This window comes from Parasteatoda tepidariorum, chromosome 6 (genome assembly GCF_043381705.1).
Source record: "Parasteatoda tepidariorum isolate YZ-2023 chromosome 6, CAS_Ptep_4.0, whole genome shotgun sequence".
NCBI classification, from domain to species: Eukaryota; Metazoa; Arthropoda; class Arachnida; order Araneae; family Theridiidae; genus Parasteatoda; species Parasteatoda tepidariorum.
Genome location: NC_092209.1, coordinates 30,277,511 through 30,302,112, shown reverse-complemented (window position 1 = coordinate 30,302,112; position 24,602 = coordinate 30,277,511). Strand labels below are relative to the sequence as shown.

The 24,602-nt window shown below is 29.1% G+C and overlaps 2 protein-coding genes across 4 annotated transcripts in view; both read right to left on the bottom strand.

Annotated features, from left to right (window-relative positions):
* Positions 1-6,677: 6,677 nt before the first annotated feature.
* LOC107447352 (putative nuclease HARBI1) lies at positions 6,678-11,841 on the bottom strand. Its single transcript, XM_016062269.3, has 2 exons — positions 11,458-11,841; positions 6,678-7,681 (listed from the first exon to the last, which is right to left on the bottom strand). The coding sequence occupies exons 1-2, from the start codon at positions 11,742-11,744 to the stop codon at positions 6,790-6,792; spliced, it is 1,179 nt and encodes a 392-aa protein (XP_015917755.2). The 5' UTR covers positions 11,745-11,841; the 3' UTR covers positions 6,678-6,789.
* A 1,755-nt stretch (positions 11,842-13,596) lies between these two features.
* The window catches only part of LOC107446664 (importin subunit alpha-1), a 39,071-nt gene continuing 28,065 nt past the window's right edge, over positions 13,597-24,602 (bottom strand). For all 3 annotated transcript variants that reach the window (XM_043054915.2, XM_071182183.1, XM_071182184.1), the window contains exons 10-12: positions 22,598-22,756; positions 17,484-17,543; positions 13,597-14,486 (exon numbers count right to left, since the gene is read on the bottom strand). In XM_043054915.2, the coding sequence (XP_042910849.1) occupies positions 14,439-14,486; positions 17,484-17,543; positions 22,598-22,756 (267 nt within the window). In that variant the 3' untranslated portion in view covers positions 13,597-14,438. The remainder of the gene's footprint in view (positions 14,487-17,483; positions 17,544-22,597; positions 22,757-24,602) is intronic.

Below are 24,602 nucleotides of genomic sequence, written 5' to 3'. Positions count from 1 at the left end.
GATCAAAATTGTGATGGCATGTCTTCGGATCATCCTCCGGGATGTTTCCCAGACCGTCGCCAATAGCCCATTGTGCAGCTCTAGTGCGACGTAAATTAACAACAATAATAAATAACACACTCAACTGCTGCCTGTGGGACTGGTGTATATTAGAGAATCTCTGCACAGTAAAAAAAAAAAAAACTCAAACCAATCCTAACTCAATACATTTATCATGATTTTGAAGCTAGATTAGATAGCAAATTTAATAGGAAACCTTGCTGGGTATGATAACTGATTATTTTCCTTTAACCATAAACTAGCTAATTTAAAAAAACTGCTTTTGCTCAATAACCTTAAATCTAGGCCCATGCTTCCCACCAACTGCCAAAAATACATAGACATTGTAACCTATTAAATGAACTAGGTAGTGAGACGAACTTGTAAGTACCTTCCTAGATTGTTGGACAAATGTTTATGAATAGCTTACATCTGCATTAACCTATCGGGAGTACCTACTTAAGAATAACAAAAAACAGAAACAGATGGGAAAAATTTAAGTTTTTATTATTGGCAAAATTTTTACATTTGAATTCGAACTAAAACTCAAAGAGTTAAATATCACAATACAGTAAAAAATTTAAAAACTTATTATTCAAATCAAGCTGCTTTCAGAAATGCTTTTCAAAGAATGCTTTATATCATGACATAAGAAATCAGTCTTAGTTCACATGAAGAAAAAAAATAAAAATTACGGAGAGAGCAACCTCGCAAAGTTGAAGGAAAGCCCTCCCTCATTAGACATGGATATCAACCAATTAGACATGGATGCCACGTGCCATTGACCACAGCCGGCCAGGGGGTCTACCTTTCTGCATGTAAAATGGCTTGTGCCTACGTGTGCCTCGACAGACTCCTCGGACGGGGTCATTTAAGGGAGTGATTTTTAGGGAACATAGAAAATTAAAATGCTATTGGTTCTATAAGCGCTGTGATTTCGTAAAAATGTCTTTTTTTATTTTTTTAATTTTGTAATAGGAGTGTTTTGATTTTAAACTCCGCATTATTTATTATTAAAAAATAAATTTAATAGTCCCGAAATGATCAGTTTTCTTATGGATTAAAATTTGTTCGCTATCTTATTTAAGCATTAATAGGCATTTATAGACGAACTAATAAACGGATACTAATACTCGTAATAGCTTAAAAATAATAAAAGATATGTTTACCCATGAGTTTATCTCTTATTTAAAGGTATTTTTTTTCTTTTTATCCTGTTCTATTTTCTTTATAAGAATAGTAATCTTTGAAATATGATAACTTTTTTACTATTATTACGTTTTGTATAAAAATAAAAGGAATGTAAAATATACTCGGGACAGTCCGTTGCAAGCAGGGTTCGTGATTTTTCTGACTTTTTTTTAAAAAAAATCAAAAAAATCGGATTATTTTGATTTAAATCGGATTTTTTTGATCTAAATCAGATTTTTTTCATTTTTATTCAAATACACTATAAGAGCTTTTATTTATGATTACAAAAACTTTATAAATGTTTAATCAAAAGTAAATTAATATTAAAACCATATTATAACAATATTTTAGAAGCTCTAACTTACTAAAATGATTTTTCATTATAATGCATAGCGACCATTTTGATACAAAGGCGTGATTGAAATTAAAAGACAAGATAAAATAGATAATTTAAAGAATACTACTTTAACTAGTAACACAAAGTTTCAATTAGCACACCATAATTTTAATTTAAAATTGTGATCTCTTTTTTTTCTCATGATTTATAAAACGGCAAAATAAATATAACAGATTGTGTTTATAAATGTTGTCATTCATCAAAAAATAAGTGTTCAATCTATATATTTTCATGTTAAAATATTCATTTTTAATCCTATATCAAAATACATAAGGTAAGCTAAAAAACATTTTAAAAAAATCTATGTACACATTGGAATCTTTTTCACAAAAGAAAATCTGATAATTTCAAAGATACCGTAAACATATTATATGAGAAAAAAAAAATACCAGTTAATAACCCTACTGCTTCAAATAGACTTTGAAATTGAAGAATGGCACTATATCAGGAAAAAAATATCTGAACTCAGCTTTTTTTTTTTCTATTTTTGGCACATTAAGGTAATTTCTTTTTAATATAACCTCAAGCTTTAGAAATATGGAAATTTCCATCAATAAACTATAATGTAGATCTGAATTCCATGCTTTTTTAATCAAAAGGTAGAATTTTAATTAACATTTTCTTTTTGAAAAAAAATCATGTTTATTTACTTTCTACAGCTATGCTAGTCTATATTAAGACATCATTAAATATTTACTTTAATCTGTACTTTCAATGTTAAGAATCAAAAGATTTTTAAACATGTAATTTCAAATGTGTTTAACACACACCAAGAAAGAAAGTAAAGAACTAAAATTAATTAATGCAGTAATTTATTTAAAATAAATTTTAAAACTAAGAAAAGAAAATAATAAAAGTATCAATAATTTAAAGCACTGTTTTTTAACTTTTAAAATCAATATAATATATATATATAAAAATCAGTTGATTTAAATCAATGATTTTTTTTTAAAAAAATCAACGAACCCTGGTTGTAAGCCACAAAATTAATTGACCACTGCGCACGATCCGCCTTTATTTCCCCCAGACAATTTAATAATTACGCTCTGTTAATTCAGATTTCATATATATATATATAGATAGATAGATCGCGAACAATTTTCAATCAATAAGAAAACTGATCATTTTAGAACTATTACATTTATTTTTAAATAATAAGTAACTAGCAATTTAAAACAAAAACATTATTTTTAAAAAATTAAGAAAGTAAATACATAAATTTTTGCGAAAACCCAACGCTTAAGAGCATCAATAGCATTTTAATTTTCAATTATATATATATATATATTGGAATAAGACTGTTTTGGTTTTAATTTGAGCGTTACTTATTATTTAAAAATAAATTTAATAGTTCTAAAATGATCAGCTTTCTTATTGGTTGAAAATTGTTCGCTATCTATTTTTACAGTAATTGTTGCGTGAATTTTATCATTTCAGTTAATTTTTGTTACTTATTTTAAATAGGAAATGATTCCGTGTAATTACTATGTTTAATCAACTTATAAATTAAAATAATGATTAGTCAATAACTTCGAATTCTGTTTGATGTTAAGAATAAGTATCATTTATACAAGATTAAGTGCCATTAGTATAATTTTATCTCTAAAATGCAATTTTCCCACAATCTGTGCCTTTGTGAACATAGAATGTCTAGTATTGACTAATCATGCTTTAAAATGGTTACCAAGAAATATCCCTATCTAGCTAGCATAGTATAATTAACTAGTAAGGATCCTGATGACCTGTTTCCTGTCCAGGTGTAGCCCATTCTATCACTTTCAGTATTTCAAAGAACATTGTTTCATGTAGTTTTGTTTGCATTTCTCTTCAGGCACAACTTGCTAATGTTAAAGTGTTACAGGTGTGAACATCTCCCCCCCCCCTATTTAGGATTCCCATTGCAGAAAATAACACTGATTGGTAGACAGAGAAGCTTTCTACACACTCTAGAAACTAACTATATATACCATACCGTTTGAAAGGCTTCTAACCATTTGTGTTTAAACTTCAGCGACATTTTATTCTCTCTATTTTTTAAAACTAACTATGAATTTCGAGTCTTCTGAATTTGCTGAAAATTTAATTGAGCTGGTGCGTGATAGACCTAATCTATATGACAAATCTCGTGCAGATTACAAAAATAGAGACTTGAAAAAAAATTCATGGGAGGAAATTCACAAGCATCTGTGTCCTGATTTCCATCAATTATCTGCAGCAGAAAGAGTTAAAACAGGTAAGATAATTTTTTTATAAAATATATTTATATATGTGTGCATTTGTTTTTTTTTTTTTATCATTTTACATACAGTATAGCAAATTTTTTTAAAGTATGTGCAAAAAAATTAATTTTAAAAAATTGGATTTCAAAGAATTTTTTTATTTAAAAAGTTAAAATCAAAGGTTTTCAGGTTGAAATATATATATATATAAATTGCTATTAAACAAATGATATTTTATTCATATTATAAAGTGTGCATTAACAGTATGAATCATAATTAATAGTAGAAATATTTGTCAAGGAAATAACACAATAACAAAAAAAAAATGAAACTTACTTCTGTTTAATTAATTTAATCATACTTGAATTGATTTCATTTTAATATATATATATATATATATATATATATACAGTGGTGGCCAAAAGTGTGGACACTTTTTGAAAGTTTCATGTTTTTCAACTTTTTGTGCTTGTAGAATATATTAATTTTCACTTAAATACAAACGTTTATATATCAAATTGAAGGTAATTTAATGTAGAATTTAATAATAAATACAGTATTGCAATATCTGCATTACAAAAAAGGTTATGCAACAAATAGTCAGATCTATCTTAGATTTGCATTTTTTTTAAAGTGATACTTACACAATCAATACTTAGTAGGATAACCCTTATTTTTTAAGACAGCTTCACAGCGTTTTTTCATCGAGTGAACGAGTGTTTGGAGTTCATCTTTCGTAATCACATGGTGCCAAGAATCAATTATAGATTCAATAAGTTGTCTTTTATTGGATGGGCGTTTTTTTCGTACAAGAATTTTCAAACGTCGCCACAAATTTTCAATTTTATTGAGATCAGAGCTGTTTCCGGGCCATGATAATATATCTATGCCTTTATTTTGAAAGCATGCTTTGCATACTTTTGCTGTGTGGCATGGAGCTGAATCCTGCTGAAAAATAAATGGTGCGTTGTTGGGGAAGAGATCCCTGATGGAAGGTATCAATTTTGGTTTCAGGACAGTTTCGATGTATTTTTTGGCATTCAGGATGCCAAATCAGGCCGAAAAAAATGCACAAGTGCTACTACCGATAGAAAAATTAAATGGCTATGCCTTCAAGATAGAAAAATGTCATCAGATGCCATTAGATGTGAAATGAATGCAGCTGGTATTGCAGTAAGTTCAAGAACAATAAGAAGAAGGTTATCAGGATTTGGACTACAAGCTAGAATTCCAAGGAAAAAACCATATTTAAATCAAAAGCAACGCGAAAAACGAGTTAAGTCGGCAAAAGAACACATTAAATGGTCAGAAAATCAATGGAAGCAAGTAATCTGGAGTGATGAGAGTAAAATATCGCTCTTTGGAAGTGATGGTAGAAAATACGTGAGACGTAGAGTAGGTGAAGCGCTTCATCCTGATTGCATTGAAGCAACTACTAAAAATCCAACAAATGTCATGATTTGGGCATGTATATCTGCAGATGGTGTGGGCCGAATTCAAGTGATTGATGGCATCCTGAATGCCAAAAAATACATCGAAACTGCCCTGAAACCAAAATTGATACCTTCCATCAGGGATCTCTTCTCCAACAACGCACCATTTATTTTTCAGCAGGATTCAGCTCCATGCCACACAGCAAAAGTATGCAAAGCATGCTTTCAAAATAAAGGCATAGATATATTACCATGGCCAGGAAACAGCCCTGATCTCAATCCAATTGAAAATTTGTGGCGACGTTTGAAAATTCTTGTACGAAAAAAACGTCCATCCAATAAAAGACAACTAAGTGAAGCTATAATTGATTCTTGGCACCATGTGATTACGAAAGATGAACTCCAAACACTCGTTCACTCGATGAAAAGACGCTGTGAAGCTGTCTTAAAAAATAAGGGTTATCCTACTAAGTATTGATTGTGTAAGTATCACTTTAAAAAAATGCAAATCTAAGATAGATCTTACTATTAGTTGCATAACTTTTTTTGTAATACAGATATTGTAATACTGTATTTATTATTAAATTCTACATTAAATTACCTTCAATTTGATATATAAACGTTTGCATTTAAGTGAAAATTAATATATTCTACAAGCACACAAAGTTGAAAAACATGAAACTTTCAAAAAGTATCCACACTTCACACTTTTGGCCACCACTGTATATATATATATATATATATTATATATATATAATGTGGAGATAGATATTTTACAAAAAAAAAAATTGCTATTGAACAAATCATATTTCATTGCTATCATAAAGTGTGCATTAACAGTATGAATGATAATTAATAGTAGAAGTATTTGTCAAGAAATAACACAACAACAAAAAAAAAAATTCTTACTTCTGTTTAATTAATTTAATCATACTTGAATTGATTTCATTTTAAAATATATATATAGTCCTTTCATAAGGCCAGCTTAATCATAAAATATGTCATTTGAGTTAATTTATAATCAGTATTTATTTATTAAAGACAAAAAGATTGTTATGAACCAAAGTCTTACCAAGCATTTTTCATTACTTAAGAATATATTGTGCTACATTAAATAAGGTGATGAACATTTATATTTACATGACAAAATAATAATAATATATTTACATAATATAATATATTTAATAATATATTTACATAATAATAGATTTGCATAATTTACTACAGATCCTATAAAAAGAGGGAAGTGGAAACGGGAATAAAACTATATCATTGTAGGTGACGAGGCTTACAGTATAATGAAACAAAATTTTGGAAGTTTTGAAATAAAAAATCTGCAATATATATGTAACTAATAAAAATAAAAAAGTAATAATGAAAATAATAATAAAATTAAAGTAATAATAAAAAAAAGTAAAAGTAATAAAAATAAATAATGAAAGTAATAAAAAGTATAAGTAATGCAAAAATAATAAATATTATTGTTTGATATATTTTAATTATTTATTAATTATAATTTACTATACTGCCAAGAGACGGAGCCAGAGGGTGATACAAAGTACTCCGCAAAATATTCCCTTATATTGTCAGACCCCCCAATGGCAGTATTATTTGCTCCCTGAACTCTAATACTGTCCAGGGAACAAAGAGACAATTCTATTTCTTCTTCGATCACATCGAAATGTCTTATAAAATTATGCAAAATGCATGCTGCCATTACGATTTCATTAGCAAACTCTAACCCCACATCGATGGATCTATTAAAAATTTTAAATTTTTTTGCTAAAATGCCAAATGTGCACTCAACCACCCTCCTGGCTCGCGTAAGGCGGTAGTTGAAAACTCTTTGTTTGATGTTAATTCTTTGCCTCGAAAAAGGCCGCAGAACGTCTTTTGACAAACCGAAAGCCTCATCACCTACAATGACGAAAGGCATTTTTTTGCCGTCTCTGTCGAATGGCAGAGTATCCACACTTGGTATGTTGAGACCTTTGGCTTTCAATTTTTTGTCGAAATTCGACGCTCGAAAAACCGCCGAATCACTTGCGGAACCAAAGGTTCCAACATCCACTGCCGTGAAACGGCATTTTGCATCGGCTAGGGCCAATAACACAATTGAATGATAGCCCTTATAGTTAAAAAACTGTGATCCTGCTCCTTCAGGCTTTTCGATTCGGATGTGCTTCCCATCTATGGCACCTACACAATTTGGGAAGTTTGTGATCTCGTAAAACTCTTCAGCTATTGCTAACCAATCTTCTTCCGTCTTAGGTGCCATAAAGATGGGAGCTAAAACAGTCCACAGATGTTTACACGTGTCTCTAACTATTTTTCTCATAGTTGTTTTGCCACGCAGAAATACAAAGTACAGCTCTCCGAAACTTGCACCGGTGGCTAGGTACCTGTAAAAGAGTAACCAAATTTCAGTGCCTTCATTATATATATATATGTGTATATATATAGAGAGAGAGAGTGAGAGAGATAATATTGAAAAAATATAAAGAGTTATGAAAAAAAGAAAGAAAATTTTTTAACAAACTTTTAAGAATATATTAAAAAACCGAAAAAGAAAGTAATGAAAAGATATAATCTGGTCACCAGCTCACACGATTATACACAGAAAAAAAGGAATGCTTTCTAACATTTTATGAATATAGCTGAAGCAAAGTATATCAATACAATAGTGTTAGGAGCACCCAAAAAAAAATTTAAACGAAAATAAAACATATCGAGTAAAAAATACAAAACAAAGAATATAAAATATAACATTCAATTAACTTAATGATTTTAGAAATAAATTAATTGCTTTAGTTGGGTATCCATTGCTTTTGATCAAATTTTGGAAAGTTAGTCTACTGTTTTTTCACATTTTCTTTTTATCCTATACAAATTAAAAATGGTATTTAAATGTGTTTTTAGATACATTAAATTTCAAGTAATTAGTTTATTTTTATTAAATTTAAAATAATTTCTTTTATCGTATTGATTAACAATGCATTCTCATCATTTTTAATCTTTTGGAAGGCATAGTTTAGCTCATAAGGCAAAATTTGTATAAACGCATATAACAATGTTCTTTTTGTAGTCTTGTCTTAAATTGATACCTTCTAATGTATCTAAAATATTAATCTTAACTCTGTTAAAATCAAGTTCTTGATTATTGATAATTTTATTAGTTAATATCTGAACATGTTGATTAATTCTAATATTAAGAGAGTTACTAGTTTGTTCAACATATCTCATGTTCCAAAAACCGCAGCATAACGCATTATTGATTTTACTAACAGATTTATAGCTAGCATAATTTTGAATTATGAGTGTTTTACGAATATGAGGGCAAGTTTTGTCTATATTCTTGAACTAAATGAACCTTAACTAACCTCCTATCGTTAACAAGAATTTTCATGGTATTGTTAAATTCAACGTTGTATGTATAAGTAACTGATACCTACGTACAATTAATTTCTTTCAGTATAAAAATAATGTAAAAAATTTTATATTTTAATTGTAATTATAATTTATTTCAATATATTATTTGACAATTAGTTGACTTGATATTATGTAAAAAAAAAAGAAAAAGTTAAACCAAATATATTTTTCGCTATTCTTACAGGCATGGAAATCCAGAAAAGATGGACGTACTTAAAAAATTCCTTTATAAGAGAGTTTCGCGATCAAACTGAGCATCATACTGGTGATGGTGCCAGGCATAGAAAGAAAAGTCCTTACTTTTCAAGCATGCTATTTTTGGTTCCAACAGTTTTGAGATCAAGAACTATGTCGAACATTCCGAATGACGAAGAAGAGGCCACAAATGATATAGAAACGCCATCTTCTTCAAAAGGAAAGAAAAGAAAGGAGATAGAACCATTCGAAAGGGCGATTATAGAGCTGTTAAAAGCTAAGAAAGAAGCTGACGACGAAGACTTTCACTTCGCGATGTCATTAATTCCAAGTCTTAAAAAACTAAGCAATAGAAAAAAATTAAAATCAGAAATTCTAAACATAATATACAATAGCACGTCTTCGGATGCAGGAAGTATTCCCTCCCCCTCTCCACCTATACCTACCAGATTCACATCACCTGCACCTTTGATCTTCTCGCCTCCTTTGCCTCTCGCCTTCTACACCAAACCCTTTTATTTCTGCTAATACCCTTCCCTCTTCTTCAAATGTCCCCACTTTTTCTATGAATCTTCCATCTTCCGAAAATAACCCATTCCTTAGCTTTTTATCTAAACCCCATTAATTTTTCTTAACCTCAATTAATTTTTATTTAATAATTATAAAAAAATTATTTTTCGTAATATACCTCATTAATTCATCAATATACATAAATTGAGCTTTTTTTAAAAATTTTAATCTGTATTACTTCTTTTTATTTATTTAAGATTTAATTTTCATTTGTTACACCTTCTGCAATATTCATACCTCTTATGCATTTTTCAGACATTTAATGACGTTTTATTTTATAATAGTGATGTTATTTAATAATACTTCATTTTGTAATATTTTTAATAGTGTTTTTTCCTCATATTTTATTATTTTTTAATTTTAATGAATGAAAATAAATTTATGTTTATAATGTTTTTGAAATTATATTGTACTCTAAAAATTTTTACTAATATTTATTAACATTGATATGCTTTCTTAAGATATTATCCATTTAGTGGAGAATATTCGACTATTGGTGGAAATATATACTGTAAAAGGCAAAATATTTTTTATTAAAAAATTAGTATGCATTTAGATCTGGTGTTTGTCTTCAATTCGTAATCCTTGGTTCTTTGGTATAGCTANTTATCTATTTTACTATCTTCGTTTTTTAAACAGATAAAGAATGTTGTTCAAGTTTCACTGCGATAAAAAAAAAAAACATGAATTGCATAAAAATTGCATGAAGATAAAATATTTTCAAAACAGAGAATAAAAATAAACTTCCTATTTTGACTTGCTGTTGAGAGTTATGACTATTTTCAAGAAAAACTATTTACATTTATCTTTTCATTTTCTAATATTCTTATGCTTTATATTTTTATCAAATATGTTTCATTAGATAAATAAGTATAATTAAGACTTTTTTTTGCATATAATAACTTTTTTAATATAGAAAAATAGAAATTGCAATTGACGCTTTCTACTTATTTTAGATTTTAATAATTAACTATTGTTTCTAAATGTTTCTAAAAGTTTTAAATATCCTTGCTATCAACAGATGTTTGTGAAACAAATATTTTCTATAATATCGTGAGCATTATTAAAAAGATTTTGAAAAGAAAGTATCTATCATCAAGTAATTTTTTACAGCAACTATTTTCTTTTATATAAAAACGAGAAATAATCTCCTAACACTTACTGCTTATACAACAAACTTTCAAATTTTACTGTTCTAGCTTATAATCTTATCTTTGGTAACGACAAATTTTTAAATAAAAATATAAAGTTTTACAAAAAAAATATATATGATTAAACAATATTAGTTTTGTATCAACAAATCAGGATTTTTTTTTTATTAAAGATAGTGAGAATATTTGATTATTAATGCATGTTTATACTGTAAAATCATGATTTTTTCATGGAAAAAATTAAGAAATTAGATTTGGTGTTTGCTTTTTATTCATAATAATCAGTTTCCTTTTCGTTACGTTATTTTTTTTAATATGTAGGAAATAATTTTTATTAATTAAAGATTTAAAAAATAGTCAAATAAATAAAATTTATATTACTACTTTTATTCGAAAAAATAAAATAAACATTGTTCAAGAGTGACTAAATTATATATATATATATAAAAAAAAAAAAAAATTTTGCTGAATTTCCACAACAGAAACAATCAATTACCTTTCTAAATAATAATGATCAAGTTTGGTATGCATATGTATAAGCTGAGATATACTATTAACTGCAATACCAAATACTAGTTTCTATTGGATATTTTTATTTGAAAATAGCCCTATCTAAAATATTACAATGAAATTTCATACACTGTCTTAAATAATTATTAGAATTTGGTCCCCAAATCTTATTACAGATGATCAAGAAAATATATCCGTAATCACATGAGACAATATCCTTAGTTAATATTCATTCTAATAATCCTTAGTTAATGTTATCTAAATACTATACAATTCTGCTAGCATATATATAATAATAAATAGATAATAATTATTAAACTCACCTTATAGTCACACTAAGCTTTTCTTCTGGATGAATAGCACAACTGCTCTTGGATGTGATTGAAGGCCCCATTATTTGCAAAAGTTCCTGAAATGTTTCTTTGGACATTCGATAAAATTCTTTAAATTTTGAAGGATGGTTTTTTAACTCATTGTGCAGAGTGTAATAATGGCCAAATATATGGCGCTTATCAGTTAAAGGATGACGCCATAATCTTTGAAATTTGCGTTCTTTTCTTTTTCTGCGAACTAAAAGAGCTAAAACTGCTATCGTTTCTTCCGCTTGCATTTTTTCAAACTAGAAGAATATATTACAGAATAAACAAAAATTTTTTTCCCTCGCATAGCAAGGAGAATAGGAAAAGTTTCGCGCCTTTTCTTCTGATTCGTGGATGAAAGTACTAAAATTTGGAGGTGTAAGATTACTATCTCCCCCAGATAATGTGTTTTCTCCAGATGTGCCACAAACAGGAAATGTCCAGGCTTCATTTTTGCTTTCTTTTCTTATTATTCTGTGGTAATTATAAAAAAATCCTAATTTTAAATTTTTAATAAAAAATTTTGTTTCAAATGAACAAGCTGCGTTGATAATAAAAATAGCTTATGTATCAAAGTAAATATTTCGTTTAATTTTGTGATATATATAACACACAAACACACAGATATATCATAAAAATTAGAAGACATTTTTTTTCAGTCTTCATATTGAATATTTAAGTTCCATTTGCTTGCTTAAATATAAGTTATAACAGTATTTACCTGTAAATTGGCGATTTACAATATTATTATTACAATATGTACTTAACAATATTTTTTGTAACATTTTCTCTTTTGACTTTAAGAGATATTTAAAACACTTTTGTTCAGTTATCGCCAACTATTTTTGTTTAACTATTACTGTTTGTTTTACTATAATTTATATTAAACTTATTTGGGGCTCCAGATCCATTGTACGCTACGTATTATACCTGTTAAAATTGCGCAAAATGAAAGGGTCAATTTCAAATGTAAACTAAAAATTGACTTTTTTTCTCTTCGAAATTTTAATTTGTTTGAAAATTATTGCAATTATAAGTACTTTTTTGTGAGTTTAACAATGATTATTTATACATTGTTGTACAAAATTTCGCAAAATAAGTACTACCCACATGCCACATTTATTTCCCTACAAATTAATAATTACTTTCTGTCAACTTATTTTGTTATTTAGATATTTTTGTTTTATTTCTCTCTCTCTCTATATATATATATATGCAATTAAAATAATAATTAATTGTTTAAAATTCTTAAGCAATATATGAATAGTTGAATTCACATTATTGTTAAACAGCTTCATTAACGAAAAATATGTTACGATTTTGAGAGTGCGATCAGCATTGCGCACTTATTACCTATATTTTAGAGAAATACGGCAGTTACGTTACGCACATTAAATTTATTTTATCATTTCAGGTAAATTTTGCAACTTTTTTTTAAGCAGTAAATAATTTTACAAAAAAAAATTACTATGTTGTCTCAACTTATTAATTAACCCACTGACGGTTCTGCACGTAAAAAGTCGCATTTTAACCTGCAGTCTTCTCTGTATAGCAAAACCGGTTTTCCCATGTTAACTGATAGGAGAACTGTGTGTAGGGGAGAAACATTCTCCCAATTTTGCCCATTTCCTTAACCGCCAGTGGGTTAAAATAATGAATAGAAAATAACTAGTTAAAATTCTAAAGCAATATTAATAATTAAATTAACATTATTGTTAAATCGTTTCATTAATGAACATATTGCGATTCAAAGAGAGCGATCATCATTGCGCACTAACCTCCTTTATTTTAGAGAAATCTGGCAGTTTTGCTATGTACAGTTAATTTTTTCCATCATTTCAGTTTTTTTATGTTACTTTTTTCTTCAATAGGAAATGATTATACAAGAATAAAAAACTATTGTCACTCAACGAATCGATTTAAAATAATATATATTAAGTAACTGTTTCAAATTCAAAAGCAGTATTAATAGTTATTCACATTATTTTAAAATCGCTTGTTCAACGAAAAATATATTACATTTCTGAGATTGCAGTAAGCATTGCGCACAAACTTTCGTTATTTCAGAGAAACATGGCAGTTACAGTATGTATATTAAACATATTTTATCATTTCAGCTATTTTTTGATTCTTTATTCTTCAATAGAACATAATTATACAACAAAAAAATAAATAAAAACTAGTATTCAATTAAAATAATGAACAGTAAATAACTTTAAAACTCTTCAGTAATATTAATAATTAAAGTCACATCATACAAAAAAATAAATAAATTAAAAAAACTATATATGCACTATCTTTTATGATATGTTCGCGATATAGTATGCGTAATGTAAAAGAAAAGCAATGACATTGAAACAGGAAACATTTCTTTTAAAATCTCTACTTGACCCCTTAAGACTTGCCTCACTTCCCCCACGCGTCTGTCGTACGCCGACTAATGAGGGAGAAATGAGCCTTCTCTTTGCCACCTAGTTTTCAGCCTAAGAGGGCTTAAGCTATCACAATATAAACACAATTTTAAAAAAAATACAGAAGCAGAATCATAAGCTTTAAGCAAAGTCATGAATAAGAGTATCAAACACACAGTTTAAGCCAAACAAATAAAAAAATTATTTTTTAAGACTGTCATTAGCGAATTCACTTAATAACAAAACCCTTGACTTATATATATTTACGTATATACATAACAGCAGTCAGTCTTTAATGTCAGCTCATACAATTTTCAAGAGAAAAAAATTCAATTCTGTTCATTAGATGGCGTCTCCATTTTAGAGATTTATTTGATACAATTATAAAACAGTTCATTTGAGGAATGAATGAAGTGGAATGAAGTACAACAGGCAGAGGTTAGACTTTAATCTGAAATCACATTCTAAAAACCTTTTTGTATGAAAACTAATTATTAAAAGGAAAATCTTCCATTGGGTGCAGCATTGGGACCACTAAAGCTTACTCATAAGTTTCGGTTTAACATCCTTATCTTCTTCCTCCTGAAAACAAAAATATTCAATTCAACAAAAAATATTCAAACATTTCGACAACAGTTTGTTTCAATCAATTTATGAGCGAGTCTTTGAATGGGCAACATACAGGTCTATTCCTTTAACGGAAAATAATTTTAAAATTACATAATTCACATTATTTTTTAACAAACTTTATTGAAAATCTAAAAGAAACTAATATTCAGATTCCTAAATGTGGAAAATAACGTCTTTTGAAAATTTTATTTAAAAATAAAAGTATAATAGACCAGTTTCAAAGTAACTAAATACAAAAATATTTATTAGACAGCTAGAAATGATTTTAAAAATTGTGATTTGAGAACATGAACCATTTAATCAAAATTAAATTTCTGTTACGTGATTTGTTGGTGTCATATTTTACTTAGGGTAGAATTCTGTAACAGTAAAAGAGACTATAAATAGCAAAATTCTGGCAATGACTGGGTGGTGGCAGGAGGGAGAAAAAAACATCATAGAAGGGCACCAACTCTAGGTATATTACTCACAAGGGAAACTAGGGAAGTGTGACTCGCCAATTTTGAAATAAACTAGTGGGACGTATGCCTTATGAGGAATAATTTTAGGGGGCATAAAATTCAAAATAATTTTTTTTTCATAAAATTCAAAATTTAAATATTTTGCAACTAATTCCTTTTCCATCTGATTAAAGATAAATAGTAAAGTAAATCTCTAAAATAACAAAAAAAGACATTATATGATTTATAATAGATAACGTAAGTACTTCCAATCCATTCTCCAATCTTGATGCATAGGTTAGAGCAGCGCCGCTTTATAGAATAGCACAGATCAAAAACGTGTAGTCTCTTTTCATATGGTGGCGCTACTCTAACCTATGCTTTAAGATAGGAGGATGCCAATTTTAAAGCTAAATATTTCAAAACTTAGCTAGGATATCAGATATAAATATAATTGTATGAATAATATAATAAAAATGGAAATGTTTCGACAAAATATTGAACAATTCACAGGACATAGGAATCAATGGATTTTCCACCATAAAGTGACAAATCACCTCAAATTTTGTGCATACAGAACAGTTGATCTTTTATGAAAAAAATCGAATTGAAATATTAAACATTTTTGAAGTTCAAATTTCCCGCTGAAAAGATTTGAAAATATTTTTAAAAATGCAATTTAATTTTATGCAATCACATAAATTATTTCAGATTTTTTTTAAAAGATCTAACAGTATGAAAAAAATTAATTTTTTATAAATCACATTTTTGGATGTTAACATAAGCTATACTCCCAAAAAATTCCATCAGTTTGGGAAAATGTGTATTTTATTTCTACTTATATTTCGACTCTGATATAAATGAAATTTATTATTGTTCACTTGTTTTTATATTGGAAAATTTTTTGAAAAAAAAAATTTAAGAAATATTTGGCCCCTTGGTGAAAGGAGTTGGTTTCAAACAGGTACAGTTACTAAGTAGAAATACCCCTTTATTTGCATAAAAAAAATAAGACTAAGGTAAGGTAATTACAAATGAAATTCAGTTAACTGAACCAAAGCGAGACTAAACCTTCAAAAATATAAGTCACAAAATGCTCTTTTAATAACGTTACGGAAAAATCAGGTTTATCTTTTTTATAATCGATCAATTTTAATAAAAAAAAATTGTATTTATGTATAAACTATAATACAAGTTCCGGCTATTAATTTAATTAATTCCAGGACTCATGGAATAAGTCAGAAGAAAAAAAGTTAAACACATAGCCATTTAATATGATTCGAAGTAATCCCCATAAGTCGTAATGCATGTCTGTGCTCAGATGTACAAATTTGGGAAAGAAGTTTTAAAGTCCTCTTTTGGAATGCTTTTTAATAGTGACGCTACAGTTTTCTTGATGGCTTTGACATCCTAAAATCTTGCTCCCTTCAGCGAATTTTTCAGCTTAGGAAACAGGAAAAAGTCTGCGAGTGGATGCCGTATCTCAACGACACCATGCTGGGCAAAGAATCGATCCACAGGCAACGCAGTGTGTGGGCGGGCATTGTCATGTAGCAGCAGCCAGCTCTCATTTTGTTGAAAATGAGGCATCAATCTACGAATTCGTTTTTGAAGTTGGTCAAGAACTTCTGTGTAGAACCGTACATTGATAGTCATGTTAGGAGGGAGAAATTCATGATGAATGAGTCCATCGCAATAGAAGAAAGCGATTAACATGACCTTGATTTTGGACTTTCAAATCGAAATTTTTATCTGCTTTGGTGAACTTGGAGACTGCTATTCGGAGCTTTGACGCTTGGTTTCAGGGTCATATTGATTAAACCAAGACTTGTCTCTCCTGACTATCCTATCCAGGAACGCAGGGTCAGCATCAGCGGTGTCGATAAGTACACTACATGCGCCCAGTCTCAATTGCTTTTGGTCGTCCCTTAAATGGTGAGGAGCGAATCTGGAACAAATATTGTGTTTGACTAGGTCTTGCGTCAAAATTCGCCGAACCATCTCTTTGTCCATGTTCAATTCATTAGCGAGTACTAAAATAGTCAATTGACAATCACATTTCACCATATCGAAAATTTTTTCAATTGCTTCCGGTGTGCGTACGGACTGCCGCCGACCTGCACCAGGATCATCTTCCACGCTTTGCGCCCGTCCCAAAAGCATTTAAACCCGCTAAGACGAGTCTTGAGCGGGATAATGGTTCCTCGCCGTAAACTTGTTTTAACATTTCGTAGGTTTCCGCAGTTGTCTTGCCCAATTTGAAGCAAAATTTAATAACTATGCTTTAATGAGCCTTTCCATGAGAACTACTTACTCCAGAATGGCGCCAATTGCACTGCTCATGCACAAGAAAACGCTCTTCAATATGCAATCACTAGCGCCATCTTCCGACCCTTCCTTCTCCTATAGTTCTGGAAATTAATAGCCAGACCTTGTAGATAAATTATTAATATACTATAAACTTAACCAATATAAAATATTGATATCATTAACATATTCTTTTTCTTACCTCAGTGTCTCTGCCTTTATTCTTCAAATATTTCAGTCTACATTGAGTAGACATGGTTACCTAAAAAAGGGGACAACAATTAAGAAAAATAATATGTTTATAATTAACAAAATATGATATTAACTTAAAATCTATTTCATAGTTTAAATATATGAGAACGGTATCATTCTAGCATTTTTTTTATAAAACTATCAAAATTACAAGGGTCACGTTATAATGAATATGATTCAAAAATATATTCTCAAAACATCTTCATAAGATATTAGAAAGTAACAACACCAAGTACAATAATTAAACTGTCACTTCCCTGTCTTATTCAAACTTTTTTAATAAATTACGAAATAACATTTTGAAATCTTCACCATCGGAAGAGGCTATATAAATTTTAAAAAATGGGGGGGGGGGGAAGAATTATTTTTAATTGAAATAAAGATGGTGCGCACAGCAGAAAAAAGTGTACGTGCAGCTTATGGGTTGAATATAGAATAAATAAGCAGACGCGTAATAGCAATTATGTTCATAAGATCTAGAATTAGTAGTAGTTTTTTGTGAGTGCTGTTGTGTGTTATGTTGGGCATAGTCGCTTTTGTTAATGTTTAATTGGTTCATAAATGAAGGATAAAAATAGATATCAGTCTGAATATTATTAAATTAAGATAATCAAGACAATGATAGCAATATCAAAACAGACATTCAATCGTTGATCTCCACCTCTGAGAAAAGGTAAGAAGATTATTTATTTCCTGGCTTGTGAATACAAACATTTTTCTGGAATTTTGAGCTAGACATGTGTTAGAGGATATTAGTAGGCCACACTTTGCATGCTTTCATTATTGTGTTGAGAGTTATAGGAGAAAAAAGTACATTAGTTTCACTTTAATTTTAAATAGATTAAAAAAACTTAATGCTGTTAAACTGTTTGGAGCTGGAAACTATATTGCACAGTTTTAAAAGAAAGAGTTATGGAAATTTTAAAAAATATTTTTGACAGACAAAAAATATTAAGAGAGGCAAAAATATCGTAGTACATTCCTATACAACAGAGAGGGGGAAGGGTCAAAACATGGATTTGGTCTTCTCCCCAGATGGCGTATTCAAGCGTTGCGATCACGAATTCTGAAATTTTTATTATGGCGTACAGTTTCTAATGTTTACACTGTAAATAAGCTATGTTGATATTGCAGACTTGTTTTCATTACTAGAACTTTTTTTTCAACTTAAGGGGTAGGGCGCTTGGCCCATGTCCAAGAGTTCGAACCCCACCGGCCGAAAACTCCCTGAGTAGTAAACGGTGACTGATGCAAGTTAAATCTGTCAAGTCGCAAAGTCTTCCATGTTCCTATAACAAATCAATACCTCTGGGGGTACTGATCCAGGAGTTACCTTGCCTTCTGGATTGGTTTAAAATTACAAGGCTACAGAGTTGAACATTAGTAGTCGTAAAGCGAAAATTGGGTCGGCTGTTCAACTACGGATATATAAAACCTAAGGAGTGGATCTTACTACGCTGCAATCCTTAGCCCCATTATTAAATTAACAACCATTTTTAAAAGGAAAAAAAAAATTCTTTTATAGTTTAAAATAATGTTTCATTTATTAAAAATTTTCTTGCTTTTGCTTGTTAGTTTCTATTAATAGAGATTGAATATTTTATTGTTTGTATATAATTTAATAATTTCATTAAAAAAAAATTTCTTTCATCTCATCTAATATTTTAAAAATAAAAAATAAGAGAAAAAACAATCTGAAATGTTACATAAATTTTTTTATAAATGAAACGAAGAGAATTAAAAATAGTAAAAAATTACTTTTCATTTTGAAATTATTATTATCTAAAACCACACAATTAAATCGTAAATAATTTCTTTTTTTTCTTCTTCGTACACGATTTCTTGTAGATAATTTTAATCATAGATAATTTCTTGTGAAAGCCCAAATTGATATAATTATGGCTTTTTTTATTATGGAATTATTCTATTTAACATTTAACACATCACACTGTAAGTAGATGAAGAAATTAGCAAACCTTCATATGAAAGGTTTAAAATCATTTGAAACAATTCAATGTGGATTGCAGTTTGAGAATAAGGCTGAAGGAGTTTTTGGTGCATTAAAAAATGGGAGACCTTTATTATGAGAAAAAAACACTTTTTCAATCGAAAAACACAGACAAAATTAACGGACTTTATCAGTAACAATCAAAATTAAGAACACATGTAATAATGTATGCTTAAAATTACTTTTATAATAAATGCAGCAATAACTTCAATATATAAAAATTTAGCTTTTTATTCAGTGGAAAATATAAGTAGCATGATAGTGTAACAATGGTTCATGTTTTGTTCTATTCTTGCTTTCTTTGCAGATTACTTTTATGGTTAAGATTTATAAAATAAATAATAGATAATAATTTACAAGATAAAGGTGTATCAATTGCAATTTCAATTATTTCTAGTGTTTACGAATTTAATAACTGTTTTGTGTCCTGCTGTTTTGTCTGCTGTAGCATATAAAAATACCAGCGGGTATTTGCTAACTAAAAAAAAAACAAAACTCAGTGAAGAGACAGCCCACAGAAGGCCAAGGCCTACTGTGCCAATATTAGTTTTCTGGACCTTGGGGTCAGGGGTGCAGGAGCAGATGTTCCGGTTATGTGGTCAACTGATGCAAAACCCCAGTGCTTAGTTCCCAAGTCCCTTTGGTACTCCTTCATAGCCCCACTGAAGCTGAAGGGATGAAAGGCTGAGTCAACCTTGCCCAGCCCGAGGATCGAACCCCGGAGCACTACCACTCAGCTACTTGCCTCATTTGCTAACTAATATTTTGTTTTTAAATCAGAATTATTCTATTATATTTGAAAACCTTTTTGGGGCTGGCATAACCTGTTTGGCAGGGTGCTGGACTCATGTTCGCGAGAACGGGAGTTCGGAACCAGCTGGTCGAAGACTCCCCGAGTAATAAATGGTGACTGGAGTACGTTAAATTTGTCAGCCTTAAAGTCCTCTATGTTCTCATAACAAATTACACCTCTAGGGGTACCGAATTGGAGATTGATCGTCCTCTAAATTAGGTCAAAATTCCGAGCTTCGGATGAGGATGTATGAATGGGTCCTCCCTATCAAAGGGTGTGACGTACGGGTGTATCAGAATATCTTTCTCAGCCATAGATGGCACCGCTGAAAAACAAAAACAATCACATTCCTTGTTTTAATGGCCTACAGCAACAACAACAAATTTTTTTTTTGAAGTATGTAATTTTAATGAAATTTTTTAAATTGTTGCTCTAAATTTTACCTTTTAAATAGAAAGAGACCGAACACATTGAAACTTTAACAGAATATTTCCTTTGTTTCCTGCTTTTTTTAGGGCCTATTTATTCCCTATATTAATATTTTAATTTCAAGTTTGGTAAGTTGTATTATTAAAAAGAGCCACACCACAACAACAAGCAACATAATTGCATATGAATTAGGAGCTGCACAAGGGGTCTAATTGTTTTAATCAGATCACTTCCCTATACAAATCACTGGAAATCATTTAGGAGCTCTAATCCCTTTAAACAACCAAATGACGGCAGACTCATGGTCTGCAGCACTAGGCTGTTGATATTATAGACATGGCAATTTGATGTTTGTCGGTTCCTACAAACAGCATGGAAGCAAAAAGATCGTGTTCTAAGTATAAAAATGTATTAAGCGAAGAAAGACTAAGCATAAACGAGAATAATCTGACAATGTACAATACTTTGTACCAAATTCTGTTCATTTAAATAAAAATATTAATATTGCTTGAAATTAAAAGAAATACTTTTGTTGTATATTTTCAACCTTAATTATTTACGCAATTTCTGTCCTTTGCATAATTTATAAATTGAATTTTTTTATGTTTAGAATCTGCATAATTTTTAAAATTTATCGCGACAAACTTGCAGCCCCAGCGATCAATAATCTTGCACATGCACATTCTAAATTAAACAGTTTTCTTACTATTTTTCAAGTAACAAATACTAAATGGTAATTGAAGAAAAGAATAACCTAAAAATCCAGACCAGTAAAGAAAACGATCTCCGTTGAACACAAAATTCCGTCGGAAAAACAAACAAAACATTATGTTTTATTGCGTCCCATTTGGATCACACACTCTATTTTAATAACGAGGGAGGGGTAGATGAAGAAGGGCGAGGAGAAAATACATCATAACCATTCATTAAAGATATGTACGTAAAGTGTGATGAAACTTGAGTAAATCTCATTGGCTCTGATTCAATCCACGTCAGACGTAGAGGGCGTCGATAATCTTGCGCATGCGCAGCAAGTGACACGCTTTAGCATGTACAAAAATCAGCTTATCAGGTTTCAATCACTCTTTTTCCAGGTTCGCCTTAGGATTTTTCCAGGTTAAGGAAAATTAGAGATTTTCCCTTATTTATTTTGCTTATTTTAAATCCCCTGACAATTCCAGGTTTTCCTTGACCCATGGGAACCCTGATGAAAACAGTAGGTCTTTTCAGGAACTTCAGCTATAGAAGCAAAAAAATGGCTATATCTTAAAAGAATTATTAAATTTTTTTCTAGAAAAAATTCCCTGTACATATTTAACACAATATATTAAAAAAAAAAAAAAAAAAACACTTACCGTGCTTTTGCGTGAGCTATATTGGGCTAATTATATTTATTAGTTTTAATTGCTCAAAAAACAAATGAACATACTTAAATAATGCTATAGTAAATGAAATAGTTTAGTATAGCTAAAATATAATCCCTAAATATCCCATAGATTATACTATGGTTGGTTTAATTTTTTAAAAGACAAAAATAAGAAACAAAATTTCCTAAATTTTCCCATTTGTAAAGAAAAAATCAAAATCCCATGCATTTTCCCTGTTATTTTAGACGATTTTTAAATTCCCTGAACAGCAGCAGCCCTGTTTGATAAAAAAAAACATGCGTCAGCAAAGCCATGGAACTATTTGCACCATGTGCTATTCCATGCATAGTCTTAACTCAATGTACTTAAAACACACATAATTGAGGGGGAAAAAAACAATGTATCTAATTAAAATCTTGCATGGATTTTGGGTCTGTAACTAGACAATAAAGTTATCTAAGTTTTACCTCTCCTGTAAAGAAAGAGTCTATAATCGTAAATGCTAATTTATACACTTCTGGGTCCTCATGGTGTAGTAAATTTTCAATTATGTCCAAGCCACCACATTGTTTTATAACGCAGCAGACACTTTCTGTTGTACCTACAGTAGTACCTTCTGTAGTAGCCTGTCAATAAAGAAAAGTGTTTAGAAATATTTTCAATTTTCAAAGTATTAATTTAAAATAGTTACAAAAAGGAGCTTTCAAATTTCGTACACTTTACACCTCAAGCAAATTGCAGGCATTACACAAAAAATGTGAATACATTGTAAAAATTGGCAAGTATAGGTAATAAAATTTCTACAAAGCGGACAACTAGAAATAATTTTTGTTATTCTTATTTATTAATAATCACATTTTCATGAAAATTCTTTAATTAACAAAAAAGCCTTTTACAAGTTCAAAACAGTATGTAGAATAACCTGATCAAAAAATAAAATAAAAATATATGGTGGACTATTAATATTTAAATCTATAGTTAATTTTCTAAAACTTTAGAAATCAAGTGCTGACCCCTTTTGAAAAATAAAACAAAAAACATTCAATGAATAAAAATTTCTAAAAAAGTGCTGCCATCTATATGCTTGAGGAAAAAAAATCCTCAACTTCATCGCATAGGCCTATTTAAGCAGGCTTTTATATCAGCCGAATTATTTGAACGTCTTCAAAATACTTTGAATTAAAACATAATTACAGTAATCAAAAGGAAAATTACATAATCTTGATTGCATAATTTTCCTTTTAAAATTATGTTATCTAATGTAATCTTGAAATTCCCGATAGCTGAAAGAAAATCTGTTTCATTATTACAATTTAAACTTAATATTTTGACTAACTAACTTTTGACTAATAAACTATGTTAAACTAATATCTTTAAACCTAAAATTTCTTTGATCGTAAAATCCGATGAAATATCAAGATTTTAAAAAATAAGCAAAATTTTCAACTGAATTGGCCTTTATTAAATTTAGTTCCTTAGGATATATATCTTTAATTAAATCAAAATCATTACAATCAAAAATAATTAAATCACCAATAAATCTAACCAAACTAATAAATTGTGTTGTAAAAATGCCAGAAAATATTAGCAAATGCACTTGAATAACAATATCCCATTGAGATACCTTGAATTTGTCTAAAAACAAATACCATAAAAAAGATAATTTTCAAAAATGTTCATATTACATAGATTTATCCAATTTTCCTTATTAATGTCCTCATTAGTCAAATAATTATCTAAATTTTCAAAACAAATATTTCTTAAATTATTGTGTGGTATACTCTTAAAAGATTTTCCAAATCACATGTAAGAATAGTATTAATATTATTGTAATTTATATATTTAATAACGTCATGGTTGTTATTTTTAAACCTTTTTCTTGGGAAAAGCTAATATTTGATTATAAATTTCTTTTTTAGAAGCAGTAATTTTGACAAAAGTATTATTGTCATAATATTCATTGCTCATTAAATGTCTAAAAACTTTTTTGCAAATAGAGCAAAAATTAGATGCTTTGTCAACAACAAATAATAACATTACAGGGCTGCCACTGGATGAAAATAGTAGCTTCAGTTGCATCCTATATGAAAAAAAGTCTCCTAAATAGTCTCCAAGATATATAAAATAGTTGCCAACATCATATCCTTCTCTAACATAATTTTAATTATTTGTACTGGAATAGTATAAAATTCAAATAATATGCAGTTGGATGCTCATATTTAATAAAAAATTTACATTTACTTGCGGATTTGCCAACAACATATAGATAGAGGAACTGCTGTAGAAAACTTCCAAATTTTTTAAAACATTTTAAAAATATCTATTTTTAGTTTTATTCTTCATGAGGCATAAAGCTTCATATAAGAAATAATAGTTGTAATTAAAAAAAAAAAGCTAGGGACTAAAAATTTTAGGCATTATAAAAAGAATGAAGTAGAAATGACATTTACTTTCCTACAAAATTTTTTTTAA

Excerpts from the sequence above, each read along its gene's own strand:
- LOC107447352 (XM_016062269.3), bottom strand. The coding sequence starts at position 11,744 with ATGCAAGCGGAAGAAACGATAGCAGTTTTAGCTCTTTTAGTTCGCAGA. Across the intron at positions 7,682-11,457 it reads AAGCTTAGTGTGACTATAAG|GTACCTAGCCACCGGTGCAA; the intron begins GTGAGTTTAATA and ends ACTCTTTTACAG.